A 20,205-nucleotide genomic window follows, 5' to 3' on the forward strand; every position below is an offset into this window, starting at 1 on the left:
TTAGGTGGAAAACTCTTCTAACAAAAGACCTTATATTTGCTAAGAAGTGATTTTTGGCATGTACTTAACTACTTCGCTACTTGTTTTAAGCACCGAGAAGCAATTCAGTACAAGAGATTCTTCTTAATTTTTATAATAATTTAAAATGACTTTGACGTATGTGAATTTAGTTTCTTTTTATTTAAAAAAAATATAGATTGACATGTTGGTTTTACATCCTGATTTTTAGGTTTCAAAAATTCAGCCTTAAATCAGTTTTTTTATTGTTATTTTGGCCTCTAAATGTTTAATTGGAGGTCTCAAACATGGCATTAAGTAGAAAGATCACTTTATTAGCAGTAGGACCTCTGTGACCGTCTAAAGAAGTATAAGAGTGATTAGTATCTTTTAAACATATTCACTAATTTACTTAGAAGCCTATATTTTTAAGAGAAGAAAATACTGAACATAAGCTGAGGAAAAACTATTGAAATAAAGAACTTTAAAAAAGAAATCATGGAATGATTAAAAATTTTTGAGCAAGTGACTAGCATTTATTCTGGTAGCTTTTTAGTGTGGGAGTGGTGCCGCAGATAGATTGGAAGAATGAGGAGATAACTCAAGAAGGTTAGTCAGGAATCAATTGCACTGGTCCTACCATGAGATAGTAAGAGGTAGTGATATTAATAGTAAGCATTGACAAGTTTGCTCTGAATGCTTATTGAGTAACTAATTGTTTGGGGGAAAGAAACAGCCAAGAGATTGTAAAGGAAGGATTGCAGAAAATGTGTAAGCATTTTATCTATATTGCCTACAAATATGGGGAGGTTAGGAGAAACAACAGATAATAAATTCAGTTTCTATTTATTTTCATGCTGTGTTGTTTTGTTACATAAGTAGGATTAAACAAAAACATAGTGATAGTGGGAGATAGTTTTATGGCTGGTCAAGTCATCCTAATAAAGAAGGACTTAGAGAATTTTTAAAATTAAGCTTGATTTAGTAATATGTTCTACAGAAGTTTGTTCCTATTGGAAAATATATTTTTATCAAATGCCCATGGATTTTTTTTTTTTTTTTGAGACAGCATCTTGCTGTGTTGCCCAGGCTGATTTGGGATGAGACAGAACTTGTTGAACCTGAGTTTATTGCCTTCTAAAACACTTTAAAAGTGTTCATTTTTCCAGAGGTTTTTAACAGGACCAGAACCTCCCAATGTAATATTCCAAATATGCAAGATAATATCCAGAATTACTTGACATACAAAGAACCAGAAGAATCTGACCAATTCTCACGGGAAAAACAACCAAATGCCAATCCTGAGATGTTTTAAATGTTAAACTTATCGAAGAGTTTTAAAGCAGCTAGTTAGCCTTGAAACATAAGGTGAAGATAAACACTCTTGAAAGAGTTGAAAGATAGAAGTTATCAGAAAAATAGGAACTAAAAAAACCAACCGTATGGAGATAATAGAATTGAAAAAATACTGGATGAAACAAAAATTAACTGGATGTGCTCAATAGTAAACTGGAAGGCTGAGCATAGTAGCTCGGGCCTATAATAATAGCACTGTCAGAGGCTCAGGCAGGAAGATCACTTGAGGCCAGGAATTCAAGACCAGCCTGGGCAATATAATAAGACCCCATCTCTAAAAAAAAAAAAATTAGCTCTGTTTGGTGGTGTGTGCCTATAGTGCTAGGTACTTGGGAGGCTGAGGAGAGGATTGCTTGAGCCCAGGAGTTTTAAGTTATGGTGAGCTATAATCATGCCACTGCAGTCCAGCCTGGGCAACACAGCAAGGCTATGTTGTTTCAAAAATATATATACTAGACTGGAGATGAGGTAAAGTGTCCATGAATGTGAAATTAGATCAGTGGAAATTATTCAGTCTGGAGAACAGACAGAAAAGAGATTGGGGATAAAAAAATATAACCTTAGGGATCTGTGGGACAATTTTTTTTTTTCAATCTGACATTTGTGTCATTGAAGTCCCAAAAGGAAGGGAAAAATAATGCAGAAAAAATATTTGAAGAAATAATTGGTTGAAAATTTCCCAAATTTGGTGAAAGACAAATTTGCAGATTCAGGAAGTTCAGTAAATCTCAAGCAGATAAGAAAACCACACTCAGACACATCATAAAGCAAACTGCTGAAAACAAAAAATAAAGAGCCAGGCACAGTGGTGCGTGTCTGTAGTCCCAGCTATTTGGGAGGCTGAGGTGGGAGGATCCTTTGAGCCCAGGAAATCGAAGCCAACCGGCAAAACATAGCGAAACTTCATCTTTTTTTTTTTTTTTTTTTTTTTTTTTGAGACGGAGTGTCGCCCCGTCGCCCAGGCTGGAGTGCAGTGGTGCGATCTCGGCTCACTGCAGACTCCACCTCCTGGGTTCAAGTGATTCTCCTGCCTCAGCCTCTCAAGTAACTGGGATTACAGGCACCCGCCACGACGCCAGGCTAATTTTTTGTATTTTTAGTAGAGATGAGGTTTCACCACGTTGGCCAGGCTGGTTTTGAACTCCTGACCTCAATTGATCTGCTCACTGCGGCCTCCCAAAGTGCTAGGATTACAGGTGTGAGCCATCATGCCCAGCTGAGACCTCATCTCTTAAAAGAAAAAAAAATAAAAAAAATAAAAATCTTGAAAGCAACCAGAGAAAAACAACCCATTTCATGTTGGGAAATAGCATTTGAATTTGACAAGGAAATGGAGCTACAGAGAGGTTTAGTTTTCACACAAGGTTGCAGTAACAGTAAGTGGCAGAGCTAGGATTCAAACCCAGGCAGCTTGGCTTCAGATCATTTACTCTTATTCACTAATGTATGCTGCCTTATCAAGAGAACATTTATGCAGTCATTAAAAATGGCAAAATATGAGGGAGAGTTACTGATATAGAAAGATGTTCATGATCTATTAGGTGCAAAGGCAAGATGCAGGCTAGTATTATGTCATCCTCTTAAAAAAAAATCTATATATGTAATATTTATGTAGGGAACAGAAGAACATCACTCAAATGTTAACTGTGGTTATCTGGATGGAGAAACTTCAGTTAATTATTCATTGCTTATTAGCATATTCCAAGTTTCCTAAAATGATCATGTGTAATCCCAGCACTTTGGTAGGCCAAGGTGGGAGGATCTCTTGAGGAGTTCAAAACCAGCCTGGCCAGCAAATGAAGACCCCATCTTTACAAAAAAATTGTTTAAAAACTAGGCAGGCATGGTGGCACATGCCTGTAGTCACTTGAGAGGCAGAGATTGGGAGGATCGCTTGAGCCTGGGAGATGGAAGCTACAGATGATCATGCCACAGTATTCCAGCATGGGTGACAGAGTGAGACTGTCAAAAATAAATAAATAAATGCTAGAAAACTGTATGTCAGACTAAACTCATTCATGATTTTTCTTTCTTTTTCCTTTTAATTTATAAGGAGAAAACCCAATTCCTGTTTTCTTTAATCAAGGAATGGGAGATTCTACTTTTGAGTTCCATTCCATCCTGAGTTTTGGCGTTCAGTCTTCGTAAGTATCTAAATAGTTAAGAGAACTTTGTAAATCATTGTGAAAATAAGAGTAGGAAACAGTGTAGGCTTCCATCTTTCCTTACTTTTTTATTTGTAAAATAGTTTATCCCATTATCTTGTTCCTTTCTCTTGTTTGTTTTATTTGTATTAACAAAATGAAGGGGTTTGAGATATTAAAGTAATATATATTAAGGTGAACTATGCCTCTGAGTAAACATTTTTAACCAACAAAAATGCCAGTTCTCTGTGGCCCTGCAAGAGGACCAAAAATGCCAATTCTGTCTGGTCCTACAAGAGGACCAGAATTATGAGACTTCATTTAAAATTACATCTAACTTGCTTTGTGACTTTCTGAAAAGTCTCAGGTCACTCCATGCCACCACCAGTTCATTTTTTGTGTATGTAAAATTGAGGCAATGGCCTTCTATCCTGCCTCATTAGGTTATTGGAGAGATGTAATGTACCCAAATCAGGTATTATTATTTCATTAATACTGAGTATCCAGGGTAGTTTTTCTAGTTGTGATCCTTGTTTATCTATCCCATTGCTACTGAAAATACTTGTTACAAATGGAAGTTCAGAAAACTGGAAATTATCACTCCAGGTACATGGTATTATCACACATACACACAACACAAACACATACACATACCCATCAACACAAAAGTACTTCTTTGGTTCCTTTCCCAAGCACCAAAACTTGTTAGGTCAGATCTGTTCCTCTGAATTTTATTCCTTCTGTGTTCAGTCTGGTTTTTAATTAGAACCTGAACCCCTTCTAGCTGTGAGCATTTGCTGCATCTTTTATAGGAAGTGAAGTTATATAGGTCATTAGTATTTTATAAGAGCTATTTCTCTACCTTTAGAAAATACAGTTCTGCTCTTCCAATTTTTTTCCAACTCAATAAATCTTTGGAGGCTCTAATCTCTAATTTGGCAAAGAGCAGTTTACTTATGTTGAAAGCAGTTAAATTGTTTCTATTGCTTCAAGACTTAATTGGACTTCTTACTAAGTAGCTCCTTTTACTAAATCATACAAATTTTCTTGTTTTATTTATAGGATTAAATATTCAAATAGCATCAAGGAAATGGTTATTCTCTTTGCCACAACAATTTATAGAATTGGATTGAAAGTGCCTCCTGATGAAACAGATCCTCGAGTCCCCATGCTGACCTGGAGCACCTGTGCTTTCACTATCCAGGCAATTGGTAAAGCTCATAAGAAAACTGGTTTGGAGGTTTCAGTGAGACAGAATTAACTTTGATCATTCATTCTTAAATTCTTTTTTTCACTGATGGCCCAGAATAATTTGACTTGTATGAGGACTATTAGTATTTCAACGTATTAGTGTGGCTCATGTCATTTGGTCTGATAATTTTTTTATGTTGATGTCTTTTTAACTATGATTGTGGCCATATGCAATAAAAGTTAAAAAAAAAAATTTTTTAAGCTGGGCACGGTGGATTATGCCTGGGAGGCTGAGCTTTGGGAGGCTGAGGTGGGAGGATAACTTGAGGGCAGGAGTTTGAGACCAGCCTGGGCAATATAGCAAGACTGTCTACAAAAAATTAGCCAGGGATGGTGATATGCACCTGTAATCCTAGCTAATCAGGAAGCTGAAGTGGGAAGATCATTCGAGCCCAAGAGTTTGAGGCTGCAGTGAGCCATGGTTGCACCACTGCACTCCAGCCTGGGCAACAGAGTGAGACCCTGTCTCTAAAAAGTGTGTGTGTGTTCACACACACACACACACACACACACACGCATATATATTCCTTTAGTATCTATATTAAAGGAACAGCATGATGTAAGTTTTAGAGGTTCAAGGAAAAAAGAAAAGAATCAACTCAGAAATGTTGAGTAATTTTTCTTTCTTTTATACTTTGAGAGAAGAAGTGAGGGGAAACCAAAGTCACCTAAAAATTAACAGAAAGGGGAAAGGAAGACTGAGGCAGTTTAAGAGAGATTAGCAGGCAGAAACCAGCTCTAAAGGGAAGCCTACTATCAAATTCGCTGCCATATTGAAAATTTCCCATAGAAAAATGTAGCAGTGAGGGATCACTTAGATTTTTTAAGTTAGTGCATTTGTTCATTATAGGGACAAGGTCCATTATTACATGGAAAAAATTAAGAATGGTGATTCTTCCCTATCTTTATCCAAGTCAACTTTGAATTCCCTTTCCAATATATATATTTTTGGTAATTGTTTTTAATGGGGTCCATTATATTTTCTTCATTTAAATATATTTTTGTAACAAGACACTTATATTTCATAATTTGAATTAAGTAGCATGAAGCCACTTTTTTTTTTTTTTTTTTTGAGATGGAGTCTCGCTCTATTGGCAGGCTGGAGTGCAGTGGCACAATCTCGGCTCACCGCAACCTCTGCCTCCTGGATTCAAGCAATTCTCCTGCCTCAGGCTCCCGAATAGCTGGGACTACAGGTGCGCGTCACCACACCCAGCTAATTTTTGTATTTTTAGTAGAGATGGGGTTTCACCATGTTGGCCAGGATGGTCTCGCTCTCTTAACCTCGTGATCCTCCTGCCTTGGCCTCCCAAAATGCTGGGATTATAGGCGTGAGCCACCACGCCCGGCCTTGAAGCCACATTTTTTCCCAAAGCCTTCCTACATACTATCATTAGTTTCTTAATAGAGTTTAAGAGTCACTTTCAGTGCCTTGGCAAAGGCAGGTTCCAGGCCACGGGCACCTGCCCTGAGCAGACCTCCTACCGGTGCCCTCAGAGGGCTCCTACGAGTGGGTTCATTGGCCTTGGCCCAGTGAGCCCCCGCCTACATTGATCTTAAGCCCGTAGAGAAGGCCCATCCCGGCTCTGCCCCTGCCGGGATCCAGTTGCTGCCCCAGAGGGACTGATGGGCAAAGTCGTCCCTGTGGCTAGGCTGTGACCATCCTTGTCAGAGCCAGACTGCAGTTGGACATCTTGGGCCGAGCCCAGCACCATGCAGGGGCATGGGAGCTGAGGAAGTGCCGCTCAGGAACTGGGGTCACCACTCCACCATGTACCTTCCAAGGATACCCAGGGGGGCAGTGGGCTGGCGGCTTCCTGCTGCTCCCTGTCAGAGTCAAAGCACAGATCCTCAGGGTGGGCTCAGGGGCCGAGGCAGCCCAGGGAAGCTCCGGTTGGGGACCGTGTCTTCCTGGGGTTGGTGCCCTCTGGCTGGGACTCTTTGCTGGCCCGTGGTCCCCGGGTGCTGCCGTGGCGTGGCCTCCCACCTGTCTGCCTGGTGGAGGGAGCTGTGGGGGTGGGGACGTGACTGAATAAAGCCACCGTGGGTGGATGTGCTTGGGGGAAAAAAAAGTCACTTCCAAACCTGTTAGACTTAAATCATGGGTATAGGATAATACATCAGTTTATATTTGCTATGATTGAATCAAATGGGATATAGGAAATGTGAGGTTTATATAAAATAGAATCTGAACAAATCGATAAGAAATATAAAACATTCTTTTGGAGTCATGACATGCTAAGTCTCTTCAGACTTTCAGTGAAGCTATTTCACACTTTACTATTTTGGGGGAGATAAGCATTAGGAAATCAAGAATTTATATTTAGATCTTGAACATTGAAAAGGGGGCAGAGTCTGTTATAAAGGAGATAAGAAATTCACTGCTGATAGAGGTGAATCTTTTCATATGTGGTTCTATAATCTAGTAATTGGATTCCATTTGATTAATATCATATTGTGTTCACTATCGTGCTTTTTCTATCAAGCAGGCATAATGCTCTACTTTATTCTTAGTACATAAGCAACTAACTTATCTCAATCCCTGTGAAGATGGAGAGACATGTACAGAATGCATTGGCATAGGATAATAGTTGAGGAATCAAAACAAAGCGTCCTTTGAATTACTGTTTATGCAAAGATGAAAAAAATGCTTCCACACTCATATCTGCTGCTAAAGATCAGTGAAAATAAGAGTAATTTAGGAATAAATACCATGGACAACAAAACACAAATCTGTGGTTTTGGTATTTTAATTTTCTCCTTTTCTTTCTCTCTTTTTTTTTTTTGAGACAGGGTCTCACTTTGTTGTCCAGGCTGGAGTGCAGTGGTGCAGTTATGGCTCACTGCAGCCTGAGCCTCCCCAGGCTCAGGTGATCCTCCCACCTCAGCCTCCTGAGCAGTTGGGACCACAGGCATGCGCCACCACGCCCAGCTAATTTTTGTATTTTTTGTAGAGACAGGGTTTCACCATGTTGTCCAGGCTGGTCTTGAACTTCTGAGCTCAAGCAGTCCTCCTGCCTCAGCCACCCAAAGTCCAGGGATTACAGGCATGAACCACTGCACCCGGTCTCATTTTCTTTTTTTCCTATTGATCTTTTCTAATTCTTTCAAAATTGTACCCGAGGTTGGGTGCAGTGGCTCACGCCTGTAATCCCAGCACTTTGGGAGGCTGAGGCGGGCGGGTCACCTAAGGTCAGAAGTGCGAGACCAGCCTGGCTAACAAGCTGAAACTCTGTTTCTACTAAAAATACAAAAACTTAGCCGGCGTAGTGGTGCATGCCTGTAATCCTAGCTACTCAGGAAGCTGAGGCAGGAGAATCACTTGAGCCTGGGAGTTGGAGGTTACAGTGAGCCGAGATTGCGCCATTGCACTCCAGCTTGAGCAACAAGAGCGAAACTCTGTCTCAAAAAAAAAAAAAAAAAAAAAAAAAATTGTACCCAAAAGAGCAATGAAGTTATTTGTATCTGCCTTATATATTATTTTTAAACAAAATAGGTTATAATTACATATATAAATTACTTATTTTAGAATTTTTTGCATAAAAAAGATGCTGAAATGAGAAGAAACAATCCAGGCTGCTTTGTTTTTCCCAAGCATTCTTATAAGATTGCTGCAGGGACTTTATTTTTTATGCTAGTAATTTGTAAATGGTATACATTTGATTCTCTAATATTCTCTCACTCAAAAATTGGAAAATTTTGGCATAGACTTAAAACACAAGACTTTGAAGGGGAAAAATGCAAATCATCTCATCAAAAATATAATTAAAGAACATTTGATAAAAAGTACAGTAATTATAACACCATTCAGGATTTATTATTTTTATTTTTTTTTATTCTTTGAGAAAATCTATTGGGAGATGAAGGAAAACCTCTGTTTGGAGCACTTCAAAATAGGCAGGTATGTATATTCCAACAAGGTACATGTAACTCATGGCATGCCTTTTTCCGCCCCCCCCCCCCACAGTTTATTATTAAAAAAAAAAAAAATCTTTATTCCTTTTCTGTAAAAATTAGCCGAATTCCATAGTGGGGAAAAAAGGAGCTGCGTCAGTCTTATAGGAAACTGAATAGCATGTGCACTTTACAGAGCTTGCTCAATCTCAGAGGTTAAGTGTAATTCATACAGAGATTTCATGTGATGACTACTTTTTCTCCCTTTGTTTGTTACACTTCAAAATCCTGGTGTTTCCTGTATTTTTCCTTCTCGCTAATTTTACACCATTGTATAACATTGAGTATTAATGCTGGCTTAGCTCTGGATGAATCATCATACTGAATTCAAAAATAAAATTAAGACATGACTCCTTGATGGGCAGATACTGACACTACTGTAGGACTCTACTCCTGCCCTGGGCCTAAACCTCTTAACATAGTGATCCCTGGAAAACAGTACTAAAGAAATATGCAGAGTAGCCCTGTGAAGACAAAAGGGGTAATTGAGGTTGCCATTCCTTCCTTGCCATTTCCCTCTTATTTTTCCTACAGCTGGCACAGAAGACTAGAAGACTTGTGGTCCACAGTGTGCTCAGCTCTGGGGAAAATACTTTTTACATGAAAATTAAAATAATTATAGCTTTAATACCACTTTTTTATGAGAAAATCTGTTTAGAAATTTAGCAAGGCCATAAAACCTTGTACAGGTATTAAGAATATTGTAATTTATTTGCAATGATATAAGGTATGTAATGAGTCTGCCGCTAATTCCAACAAACTAGAATTGGTTTTTACCAACTCTTAAGTGGATGACTTAGGTCTCTCATCTTTCCTCATCTTTTTATCTTCCTTCTCTCTTACAATCTAGCATAATGGTCTGAAAGCATTAATGCAGTTTGCAGTTGCACAGAGGATTACCTGTCCTCAGGTCCTGATACAGAGACATCTGGTTCGTCTTCTATCAGGTAGAGTCTTCTCTGAACTATTATTATGTATTATATTATTTATATGTCTTTTTCTATTGCATTTCTGGCAGTATATTTCATTAGGAAACAACACACACTGCACTAATTTTGAGCACTCACTAATGAAATTTTACCACCTACAGAAGCCATGCAAAAAACAGATAAACACATAGCTGCCTGTGTAAAACTTGTGATGTTATTATTATTATTATTATTATTATTAAGAGGGAGTTTCACTCTTGTTGCTGAGGCTGGAGAGCAATGGCGCGATCTCGGCTCACTGCAACCTGCACCTCACGTGTTCAAGTGATTCTCCTTTCTCAGCCCTCTGAGTAGCTGGAATTACAGGCGCCCACAACCACGCCCAGCCAATTTTTGTATTTTTTTTTTTTTTTTTTTTTTTAGCAGAGATGGAGTTTCACCATGTTGGCCAGGCTGGTGTTGAATTCGTGACCTCTGGTGATTCGCCTGCCTCCACCTCCCAAAGTGCTGGGATTACAGGTGTGAGCCACCACTCCCGGCCTTCATGACCTTATTTTTTAAATCTATATTTTCCAAATATTTTCAACTTATGTTTCTTCTGTCTACCTAGGTTATCGAACCAATGTCTACAACCACTAACATCCATGTATCCCCAATCCAGTTAGAAAAGGGAGCAATGATGTGGATAGATCATTTAAAAATATGTTTAATTTTGTTTGTGGGTCAAATTCTTATGAAATAATGGAAATGCTATATTCAGTAATCTCAGAACTCAGTTCCATGCCCATTTCTTTAACAGGCTGGCTATAACAGCAATCTTCTCAGATTTTAACAAGTTAGAAATTTACTAAGAGCTCATATGGTGATCTCAATTAGTATAGAAATAAAATGAAGGATAAGTCATTACACAGCATTAGAGTGATTTTGCTTTCCTTTTGGTAATCTGCATTTCCATCTGGGCATTTGAAGTCTACTATAAGCTCCTCTGCACCCAAACAGACCAGCCTTAAAGAGAGTTGTTTGTAAATCTGTTTGTTCATAAGTCCCAAATATGAGTAGGGTAGTTTCAGTGTGCACTTCCCAGATATATTTCTACCAAATAAGAGTTATTCAGATTTTTTAAGCTTTAAAGCCAGGCATAATTTTCTTGTAGCTGAACTAGCAGACATTTTTTTTTCAGCAAAATAGACCTACTTCTTTACCTTGAAAATTGATTGAAACCAATAGTGTTTTTCCTTGTCAATCCCCACAAGCTTCTTAGGGGAGCTCTTCTTGAGCAGCTTTCTGCTCATCCTGTTGATGTGGAGATTCCACAACTCCTCCCAAAGCTACCATCCAAGTTTTGTTTGAACTTCTGCCATGCTTAGCTTTTATATTTTCAAATTAACTTCCAGGTGTCTCCTGAATTGGCTTCATGCTAATAGAAATCTAATGTTGATGCTGTTCCCCTAGTCACACACGTAGAAGTTTTCCCTTCTTTCACTTACTTTTTTCCCTTCTTGGTCAGTTGCACAGGCCCAGAACCTTCCATATGTCACATGTGCCTCTTTTTAGGACCTCTTTCTGTTGAACAGTTTATCCTATTTGCATATCACTATTTTGTTTTTGTTTTTTAATTTTTTGGTATCTGTTTCATTTCGGTCATAATTTAGATATTTACTAATTCTTCCAAATAGTTTCACTGCTTTTGCACTTGTTACACATTATGAGATTTACAATGTTTAAAACAGCTTGTTGCCCAGCATAGTGGCACACACTTACAATCTCAGCTTCTCAGGAGCCTGAGGGGGAGCATCCCTTAAGCCCAGGAGTTTGACACCAGTGTAGGCAGTATAGTGAGACCTTGTCTCAAAAAAAGCACCAAACAAGGAGACTAACATTATCACAGATGGTAGAGACTAAAATGATGGTGTATAATCTCTAATTAGCAATACTGGAGGAATTTATGTCATGTAGCATTATGCCTATATATGAAAGTTTTTCTTTTTTTTTTTTTTTTTTTTTTGAGACGGAGTCTCGCTCTGTCACCCAGGCTGGAGTGCAGTGGCGCAATCTCGGCTCACTGCAAGCTCCGCCTCCCGGGTTCACGCCATTCTCCTGCCTCAGCCTCTCCGAGTAGCTGGGACTACAGGCGCCCGCCACCATGCCCGGCTAATTTTTTGTATTTTTAGTAGAGACGGGGTTTCACCGTGGTCTCGATCTCCTGACCTCGTGATCCGCCCGCCTCGGCCTCCCAAAGTGCTGGGATTACAAGCGTGAGCCACCGCGCCCGGCTGAAAGTTTTTCATATGAACATCTATTAGAGGAGCATTTTTATTTGTAAGATGTTAGGGCTATCAGATATGTTCCTTGCCATTTTAATGCTTATGATCGAATTAAAGAAGCAGAACCTCTATAAAAACAAACATAAAATAGCCAAATGCCAGATATGTGCTTCACTAATACATGCTTAAAAAATTGAGACAAGTGGCCGGGTGCGGCAGATCATGAGGTCAGGAGATCGAGACCATCCTGGCTAACACGATGAAACCATGTCTCTACTAAAAAATACAAAAAATTAGCCAGGCGTGGTGGCGGGCGCCTGTAGTCCCCACTACTCAGGAGGCTGAGGCAGGAGAATGGCGTGAACCCGGGAGGCGGAGCTTGCAGTGAGCTGAGATCGCGACACTGTACTCCAGCCTGGGCGACAGAGCGAGACTCCATCTCAAAAAAGAAAAAAAAATATTGAGACAAGGAAGAAATCACTTTGGGATTCTGCTGTTATCTCCTCTAACAGGGTAGGATTTGAATTGAGCCTTGAAGGGAGTACACATAATAGATAAATTGAGAGGAACAGAAGCTGCATTCCAAAAGACACAGGGCACATTTGAACAAAGATTGAGGAGGTAGGAAAGTGTGTGATGTGTTCAAGTAGATAGGTTTGATAGGAGTAGTGGCATCTATAGATAGACAAGCATGAAGTTTTTTTTTTTTAATAAAATTACAGTGGCTTAAATGCCCCAGCCGTAAGTTTGAACTTCATTCTTTAGGTAATCGGAATTTTTTGAAACGTTTTGGACAATAGTATTCTGAGCTTAATTTGATATTGAATAGGTTGGATTGAAGGAGGGAAAAATTAGAGGTAACATATGCATCTGAATGTGATAACAAGAATTAGGGAAGACATTGGAGTGGGCTGGGTCAGGGGCAAGGTTTTGAACTAAAATGAATAGCAGAAAAATTGAGAGAAATAAGGAAGTCTAGAATAGGAGCTATTTTTTGTGTAAAGTGATGAGTATTGTTTTAATATGTTGATTTCTGCAGTAGCAATAGGACAGGCCGGGTGCAATGGCTTACACCTGTAATCCCAGAACTTTAGGAAGCCAAGGTGAGCAGATCACTTGAGCTCAGGAGTTCGAGACCAGCCTGGGCAACATGGTGAAACCCCATCTCTACAAAAAACTTAGCCGGGTGTGGTGGTGCACACCTGTAGTACTGGCTACTCAGGAGGCTGAGTCAGGAGTATCACTTGCACCCAGGAGGTCAAGGTTGCAGTAAGCCATGATCATACTACTGCACTCCAGCCTGGGCAACAGAGAGAGACTTTGTCTCTAAATGGATGGATGGATGGATGGATGGATGGATGGATGGATGGATGGATGGATGCAACGGAGAGAGACTTTGTCTCTAAATGGATGGATGGATGGATAGATAGATAGATAGATAGGACATACAATGCTCACTGCCATGTGCTATGCCTTGTACTAGAGTTTTTTAATAAAATCTAATTTCTAGTCACCATCCTTCAAAGAAATTATTCTCCTGATTTACGAGAAAACTGAGGCACAGGGAAGTTACATGATTTGCCCGTGGTAATAAAACCAATAAGAAGTAGAACTAATATTTAAACCCAGGCCTGACCATAAAGCCCATGATTTTCCTACTCTATCATGTAAAGTTTGCCGAGGTGTTTAATTGTGCATAAAGAGTTGGCTTAACCCATAGATAAAATGAAAATATGTATACCAAAATTGACTTTTGATTTCAAAAGAATTTTAAATATTTTTAGCAATCAGGAAAAGAAAAATCATTTTTAAACTGCTTGTAAGAAAAATTTGATGACACAAAGAGTATTCTTTTGGCTGAAAAGATGATGGAAATTAGGACAAGGGATCAGGAATTATTTAAATATTTTGAGTAAGCTGTAACATTGAGAAAAAAATAAGATAGGTAGTATCATGGACATGCTAACTGAAATATCAGAAATATTACTAAAAGATAATTTGAGGAAATGGGACCTAGAAACAGCAAATGACTTGTCGAAGTCACATAGCTAGTTAATGTCAGAGCCCTATGATCACTTTAGTTTGTTTTATGTAGCCAATATTAATAATATTTATTGAGTGGTTACATATGCCAAGCTTGGATAAGTGCTTTCAATTCATATGTTGGCCTGGAGCGGTGGCTCACACCTGTAATCCCAGCACTTTGAGAAGCTGAGGCAGGCGGACCTCTTGAGGCCAGGAGTTCAAGACCAGCCTGGCCAACGTGGCGAAACCCCATCTCTACTAAAAATAAAAAATAAAAAAATTAGCTGGGCATTGTGGCAGGTGCCTGTTATTTCAGCTACTTGGGAGGCTGAGGCAGGAGGATTGCTTGAACCCAGGAGGCGGAGGTTGTGGTGAGCCAAGATTGCGCTACTGTGCTCCAGCCTGGGGGACAGAGTGAGACTCCATCTCAAAATAAAATACATAAATAATAAATTAATATGTTAATGAACCTCCCAACAAACTTGTATATACTGCATGTAAACTTAGAGAAGTTAAGTCGCCTGTCACTTGCCTATGACCAGTAGTCACAGCCAATACTGGAAGCCATTTTAATCTGACTTCAAAGCCCCTGATCTTAACCTTTATGCTTTTTGTTTAGAATCTTGGGATTTGAGGTTAAGAAATTGATCTAGTTACATGGCCAGGCATGGTGACTCACGCTTGTAATCCTAGCAATTTGGAAGGCCGAGGCAGGTGGATCACCTGAGGTCAGAAGTTCCAGCCTGGTCAACATTGTGAAACCCCCTCTCTTAACTAAAAAAAAAAAAAAAAAAAAAAAAAAAAAAAAAAAAAAAAAAAATAGAAAAAATCGGTCGGGCGTGATGGCTCATGCCTGTAATCCCAGCATTTTGGGAGGCCAAGGCAGGTGGATCACGAGGTCAAGAGATCGAGACCATCCTGGCCAACATGGTGAAACCCCATCTCTACTAAAAATACAAAAATTAGCTGGGCGTGGTGGCATGTGCCTGTGGTCCCAGCTACTTGGGAAGCTGAGGCAGGAGAATCGCTTGAACCCGGGAGGCGGAGATACCAGTGAGCCAAGATTGTACCACTGCACTCCAGCCTGGCAATAAAGCGAGACTCCATCTCGAAAAAAAAAAAAAAAAAAAGCCGGGCGTGGTGGTGCGTGCCTGCAATCCCAGCTACTCGAGAGGCTGAGACACAAGAATCACTTGAACCTGGGAGGCGGAGGTTGCAGTGAGCCGACATCATGCCACTGCACTCCTGCCTTGGTGAGAGAGCAAGACTCTGTCTAAAAAAAAAGAAAGAAAAGAAAAGAAATTTACCTAGTCTGAAAAGAGTCTTCTCCCTCATTTTAAAAAATAACAGCTTTATTTATGTGATGTTGAATCTTCTGAGCCAGAGTTCGGAACCAATATCTAGACCTACAATAATTCCCTCATTTTTATATAAACAAAACCATTCCTCTTGTCCTGACTTCTTAATTTCACTTTGCCACTCTTGCTCTCACTTTTGGAATAGAGCTTTTCCTTAGGCACGGACCAGATTAGGAAGATGGTAGCTTTTGAGCCATTTGCATTTCCTCCAGATGACCAATCTATATAAACCATTATCTAATTTTGTTCAGGATGATCTCCATCCTCATTTCACCTACTCTGTCTTGCATGTTCTTCCCACTCCACAACCCCAATTGTGTTCACATTTTATATATCACAGAACATTTAGAAATGGAAGTCAGAAAACAAATGATAGAAGGAACATTGTATAAAAGTAACTCTTCTCATTCATTCAACAAATGTTTCTTTAACAATCTCTGTATTTCAGTTGTCCTAGTTTACATGCCATTTTCACCTAGATTTTACCTTTTAACCCTTAAACTGTATCCAAGGCTTTCTAGCAGCCTTTTCTCAGTTCAGTTTGTCTCTCATGGTTTCCATATCTCAAAGGTGTGATGTATTAGTTTCTGTATTTTATAACCCTGTTATATGTTTGGTTTAGGTGTTTTTAGCTTGCATTTTATTTAACTACACTGCTGTCTTACTGACTGAATTACATTAACTTTTTGTTTGTTTTAGTTGTTCTTCCTAACCTAAAATCAGAAGATACACCATGCCTTCTGTCTATAGATCTGTTTCATGTTTTGGTAAGTGTTCAGTAATTTTGTTTAAGTCACTCATGTTGATAATTTCTTGTATTTTCCTCATTCAAATTCATGCCCTTTGTTCAAGATTAAAATTATTTGTGTTTAATCTATAAAGTTTGGTCTCTCCTGTCCATTGTTTACAAATAGGTACAGATTTGATGGAGACCATCAAAATCATTAAAAAAAAAAAAAAGCACTTCAATTTGTAATAGGTCTTGTCCTGGTTGATTACATTAGTGGGTGTCTGTACAGACAAACCTTTTCTAATTCATATTATGCTCCCCTTCTGGCCTTTTTCTTAAGTTGTATATGTGATATACAGTCAATGACTGTGTGAGCTCTCTTAAAATCCTTAATTATTTGGCGATAAGGACCAGACCATGGGTGTATCTAGGCTTCCTCAAAACACCTATGGATGGATGGCAACAGCCCTTAGTTTTCTGCAGAGATTTTCCATTCCTGTGATGATCTCATTCCTTCAAACCAAGTTCTGTGGAGAAAGCAGTATTGAGATTGGGAGCATGGAGTTTATGGATGCAGGGTTAGCCAGTATCCTCATCCCTCATTATCTAGGCCTCTACCCAGTGGTCATCAACCCTGACTGTCTTTTGGAATCTCCTGGGGAACTTTGAAAAGAATGCTATTAACTAGGCCCTACCCCAGGAGATTCTCATTTGATTGGACTAGGGTAGGGCCTGTGTGTCAGTATTATTTTAAGAACTCCTGTAATGTTGAATCTTTGAGCCAGAGTTCAGAACCACTACCTAGACCTACAATAAATAGACACAGCAAAGGGATAACCTATTTGGTGGTGACCATCGTCCTCCATTTATAGTATATTATATTCTAAGATATTCTATTGAATAAATAAGAAAAATACGGTGTTTATTAAAAAACACACACGCAAACACTGCGTAGCATCTGGTGCCCTTCACATTTAGTTATGACATTAATTTATGTTAGTCTTTTATCATTAGCCATGTTGATGTCCATTTTCTCTCATAGGTGGGTGCTGTGTTAGCATTCCCATCCTTGTATTGGGATGACACTGTTGATCTGCAGCCTTCTTCAGTTAGTTCTTCCTATAACCACCTTTATCTCTTCCATTTGATCACCATGGCACACATGCTTCAGATACTACTTACAGTAGACACAGGTAAGGTTTTCATCTGGGTGTTGACTGTGAATAACATTTTGCCATGCTTTACTGGCAAAATTAATTATGCTTGTGATTATATAACGTATTTCTAGGTTCTGTGTTATGTTTTTTGCTGAATGATTATTCATCTGTTTTTTAATGGATACTGTTTAAGCAAGGAAAGGTAGAATAAGCTGTGAAAAAGATAATTAGGTGAAACTACCTAATTATTAACTGCTCTGCAGATATGCAGGGAGACCACTTGGACCTGCTTTTCCCTCTTTTTCAAATTCCCCATCCTCGAGGTCTGTCCCTACATGAGTTTTTTCAGCCTTTTCATAAGGAGGTCCCTAAAATCATTCTTAATTCCTTCAGCTAGAATGATAGTACTTTCTTCCCCTTGTAGCATTTATCATTAGTATCTTGTTTTATGCTTATTTGTGGTTATATCTTACTGTTGTTCTGCTCCTTTCCCTGTTTCTCCTCTCTCTCTGCTCCTTTGTCCTCAGTGTAAGTTTCTTGATGACAGGAAACAATGAAATTTCAACATCTTCCCTCTAAAGCTGCAAGTATCTGGTAACACTTGTTAAACCCAGTAAACACTCATTAAATGTCTTTTGAATTAATGTTCATTTGAAGATACATTAGTAATACAACATTATGGAATGATGATACAGTTGTTCTTTTAGAGTCTGGTTTTTAATAGGAAGCAAAGTCTGGGGGCTAGGTGCAGTAGTTCATGCTTGTAATCCCAGTACTTTGGGAGGCCAAGGCAGGAGGATCCCTTAAGCTCAGGAGTTCGAGACCAGCCTGCGCAAGATGGTGAGACCCCATCTCTACAAAAAAAATTTTTTTTAATTAGCTGGGCATGCTGGTGCGCGCCTGTAGTCCCAGCTACTTGAGATGCTGAGGTAGGAGCATCGCTTGAGCCCAGGAGTTTGAGGCTGCAGAGAGCTGTGATTGCACCACGGCACTCCAGCCTGGGCAACAGAACAAGACCTCATCTCTTAAAAAAAGAAGAAGAAAAAAACCCAAAGCAAAATCTGGTCCTGGGTAACAGTGACCAATAAGGGCTACTGAAGATTCATATAATTTAGAGGACAAACATAATTAAAGCGATGTCAGAATAAAATATGGCAAAATTACGTGTGCATTTACCCTGTGGTACACCAACTCCATTTCTAGGAATTTATCCCGAAGCTTTACCAGCAAAAATATGAAATGATACAAGCATGACATTATTTATTGTGATATTACTTGGAATATCAAAAAAAAGGAGAAACAATTTAGCTGTCCATTGATGGGGGATTCGTTGAATAACCTATGATGTACCATATAATGGAATTCTATGCAGTTTTAAAAAGGAATGAGCAAGATCTGGTATGAATTGATCTCCATGACACGATAAGTTAAAAAAGTAAGGTACAGAATAGTGGCTATAGGATAGCATTTTTCTGTAAGGTATTTTCTGCATATATGTGTTTATATACATTTTTGCTTATGTGTTTTATAAAAGAGACAATAGAGGCCGCGTGGTGGCTCACACCTGTAATCCCAGCACTTTGGGAGGCTGAGGCAGGCAGATCAGCTGAGGTCAGGAGTTCGAGACCAGCCTGACCAACATTGTGAAACCTGTCTCTACTAAAAATACAATAATTAGCCGGCGTGGTGCCAGGCGTCTGTAATCCCAGCTACTCGGGAGGCTGAGGCAGGAGAATTGCTTGAACCCAGGAGGCAGAGGTTGCAGTGAGCCAAGATCATGCCATTGCACTCCAGCCTCCCAATGAAAATCCATGCAGGTTATTATTGTGGATATCAACAAACTGATTCTAAAGTTTATGTGAGCCAAGCCCAGTGGCTCATGCCTGTAATCCCAGTCCTTTCAGAGGAGTTTGAGCCTGGGCAACATAGTGAGACTCTTGTCTCTAAAAAAAAATAGGAAAATTTCCTGGGCGTGGTGGCACATGCCTGTAGTCCCAGCCATTTGGGAGGCTGATGTGGAAGGATTGCTGTAGCCCAGGAAGTCAAGGCTGCAGTGAGTTGGGATTGCACCACTGCAGTCCAGGCCAGGCAACAGAGCGAGACCCTGTCAATCAATCAGAAAGTAATAAGTAAACAAACAAGTACATAAATAAATAAATGAAGCATATATGGAAAGACAAAAGTCCTAGAATAACCAGCTCAGTGTTGGAGGAGAAGAAAGTTGGAGGGTTGACACTACCCAACCTTAGGACTTACTATAAAGTTACAGTAATAAAGACAGTGTGGTTGGCAAAAGATTAGACAGATAGATCAATGAAATATAAAACAGCCCAGATATAGACCCACATATATGTAGTCAACTGATCTTTGACATTTGAGCTAAGGATCAAAGGTAGCCTTTTCAACAAATGGTGTTGGAACAAGTAGACATCCGTGTCCAATAAAATGAATATAGACACAGACTTTACACCCTTCACAAAAATTAATTCAAAACAGATCATAGACCTAAATGTAAAATGCAAAACTATAAAACTCCTACAAGATGGCCGGGCACGGTGGCTCACGCCTGTAATCCCAGCACTTTGGGAGGCCGAGGCGGGTGGATCACAAGGTCAGGAGATCAAGACCATCCTGGCTAACACAGTGAAACCCCGTCTGTACTAAAAATAAAAAAACTAAGCCGGACGTGGTGGCAGGTGCCTGTAGTCCCAGCTACTTGGGAGGCTGAGGCAGGAGAATGGCGTGAACCTGGGAGGCGGAGCTTGCAGTGAGCCGAGATTGCACCACTGCACTTCAGACTGGGAGACAGCACGAGACTCCATCTCAAAAAAAAAAAAAAAAAAAAAAAAAAACTCCTACAAGATAACATAGTAGAAAACCTAGATGACCTTAGGTATGGAGATGACTTTTTAGATACAAAACCAAAGGCATAATCTGTGAGAGAAATAATTGATAGGCTGGACGTCATTATAATAAAATTAAAAACTTATGCACTTGAAAGACAGTGTCAAGAGAATGAGAGACAAGCCACAGTCTGGGA

General features: G+C 39.5%; 1 protein-coding gene across 3 annotated transcripts in view; it reads left to right on the forward strand.

Moving 5' to 3' along the window:
• UBR1 (ubiquitin protein ligase E3 component n-recognin 1) overlaps positions 1 to 20,205 on the forward strand; it is a 177,901-nt gene that overhangs the window by 127,391 nt on the left and 30,305 nt on the right. For all 3 annotated transcript variants that reach the window (XR_008657797.2, XM_063639551.1, XM_055278900.2), the window contains 6 exons: positions 3,407 to 3,497; positions 4,560 to 4,708; positions 8,594 to 8,649; positions 9,553 to 9,649; positions 15,978 to 16,045; positions 17,051 to 17,201. Coding sequence is in view for 2 of the 3 variants with exons in the window: in XM_063639551.1 (XP_063495621.1) it covers positions 3,407 to 3,497; positions 4,560 to 4,708; positions 8,594 to 8,649; positions 9,553 to 9,649; positions 15,978 to 16,045; positions 17,051 to 17,201 (612 nt within the window). In the remaining variant the exon portion in view is untranslated. The remainder of the gene's footprint in view (positions 1 to 3,406; positions 3,498 to 4,559; positions 4,709 to 8,593; positions 8,650 to 9,552; positions 9,650 to 15,977; positions 16,046 to 17,050; positions 17,202 to 20,205) is intronic.

This window comes from Symphalangus syndactylus, chromosome 5 (assembly GCF_028878055.3).
Source record: "Symphalangus syndactylus isolate Jambi chromosome 5, NHGRI_mSymSyn1-v2.1_pri, whole genome shotgun sequence".
Taxonomy (NCBI): domain Eukaryota; kingdom Metazoa; phylum Chordata; class Mammalia; order Primates; family Hylobatidae; genus Symphalangus; species Symphalangus syndactylus.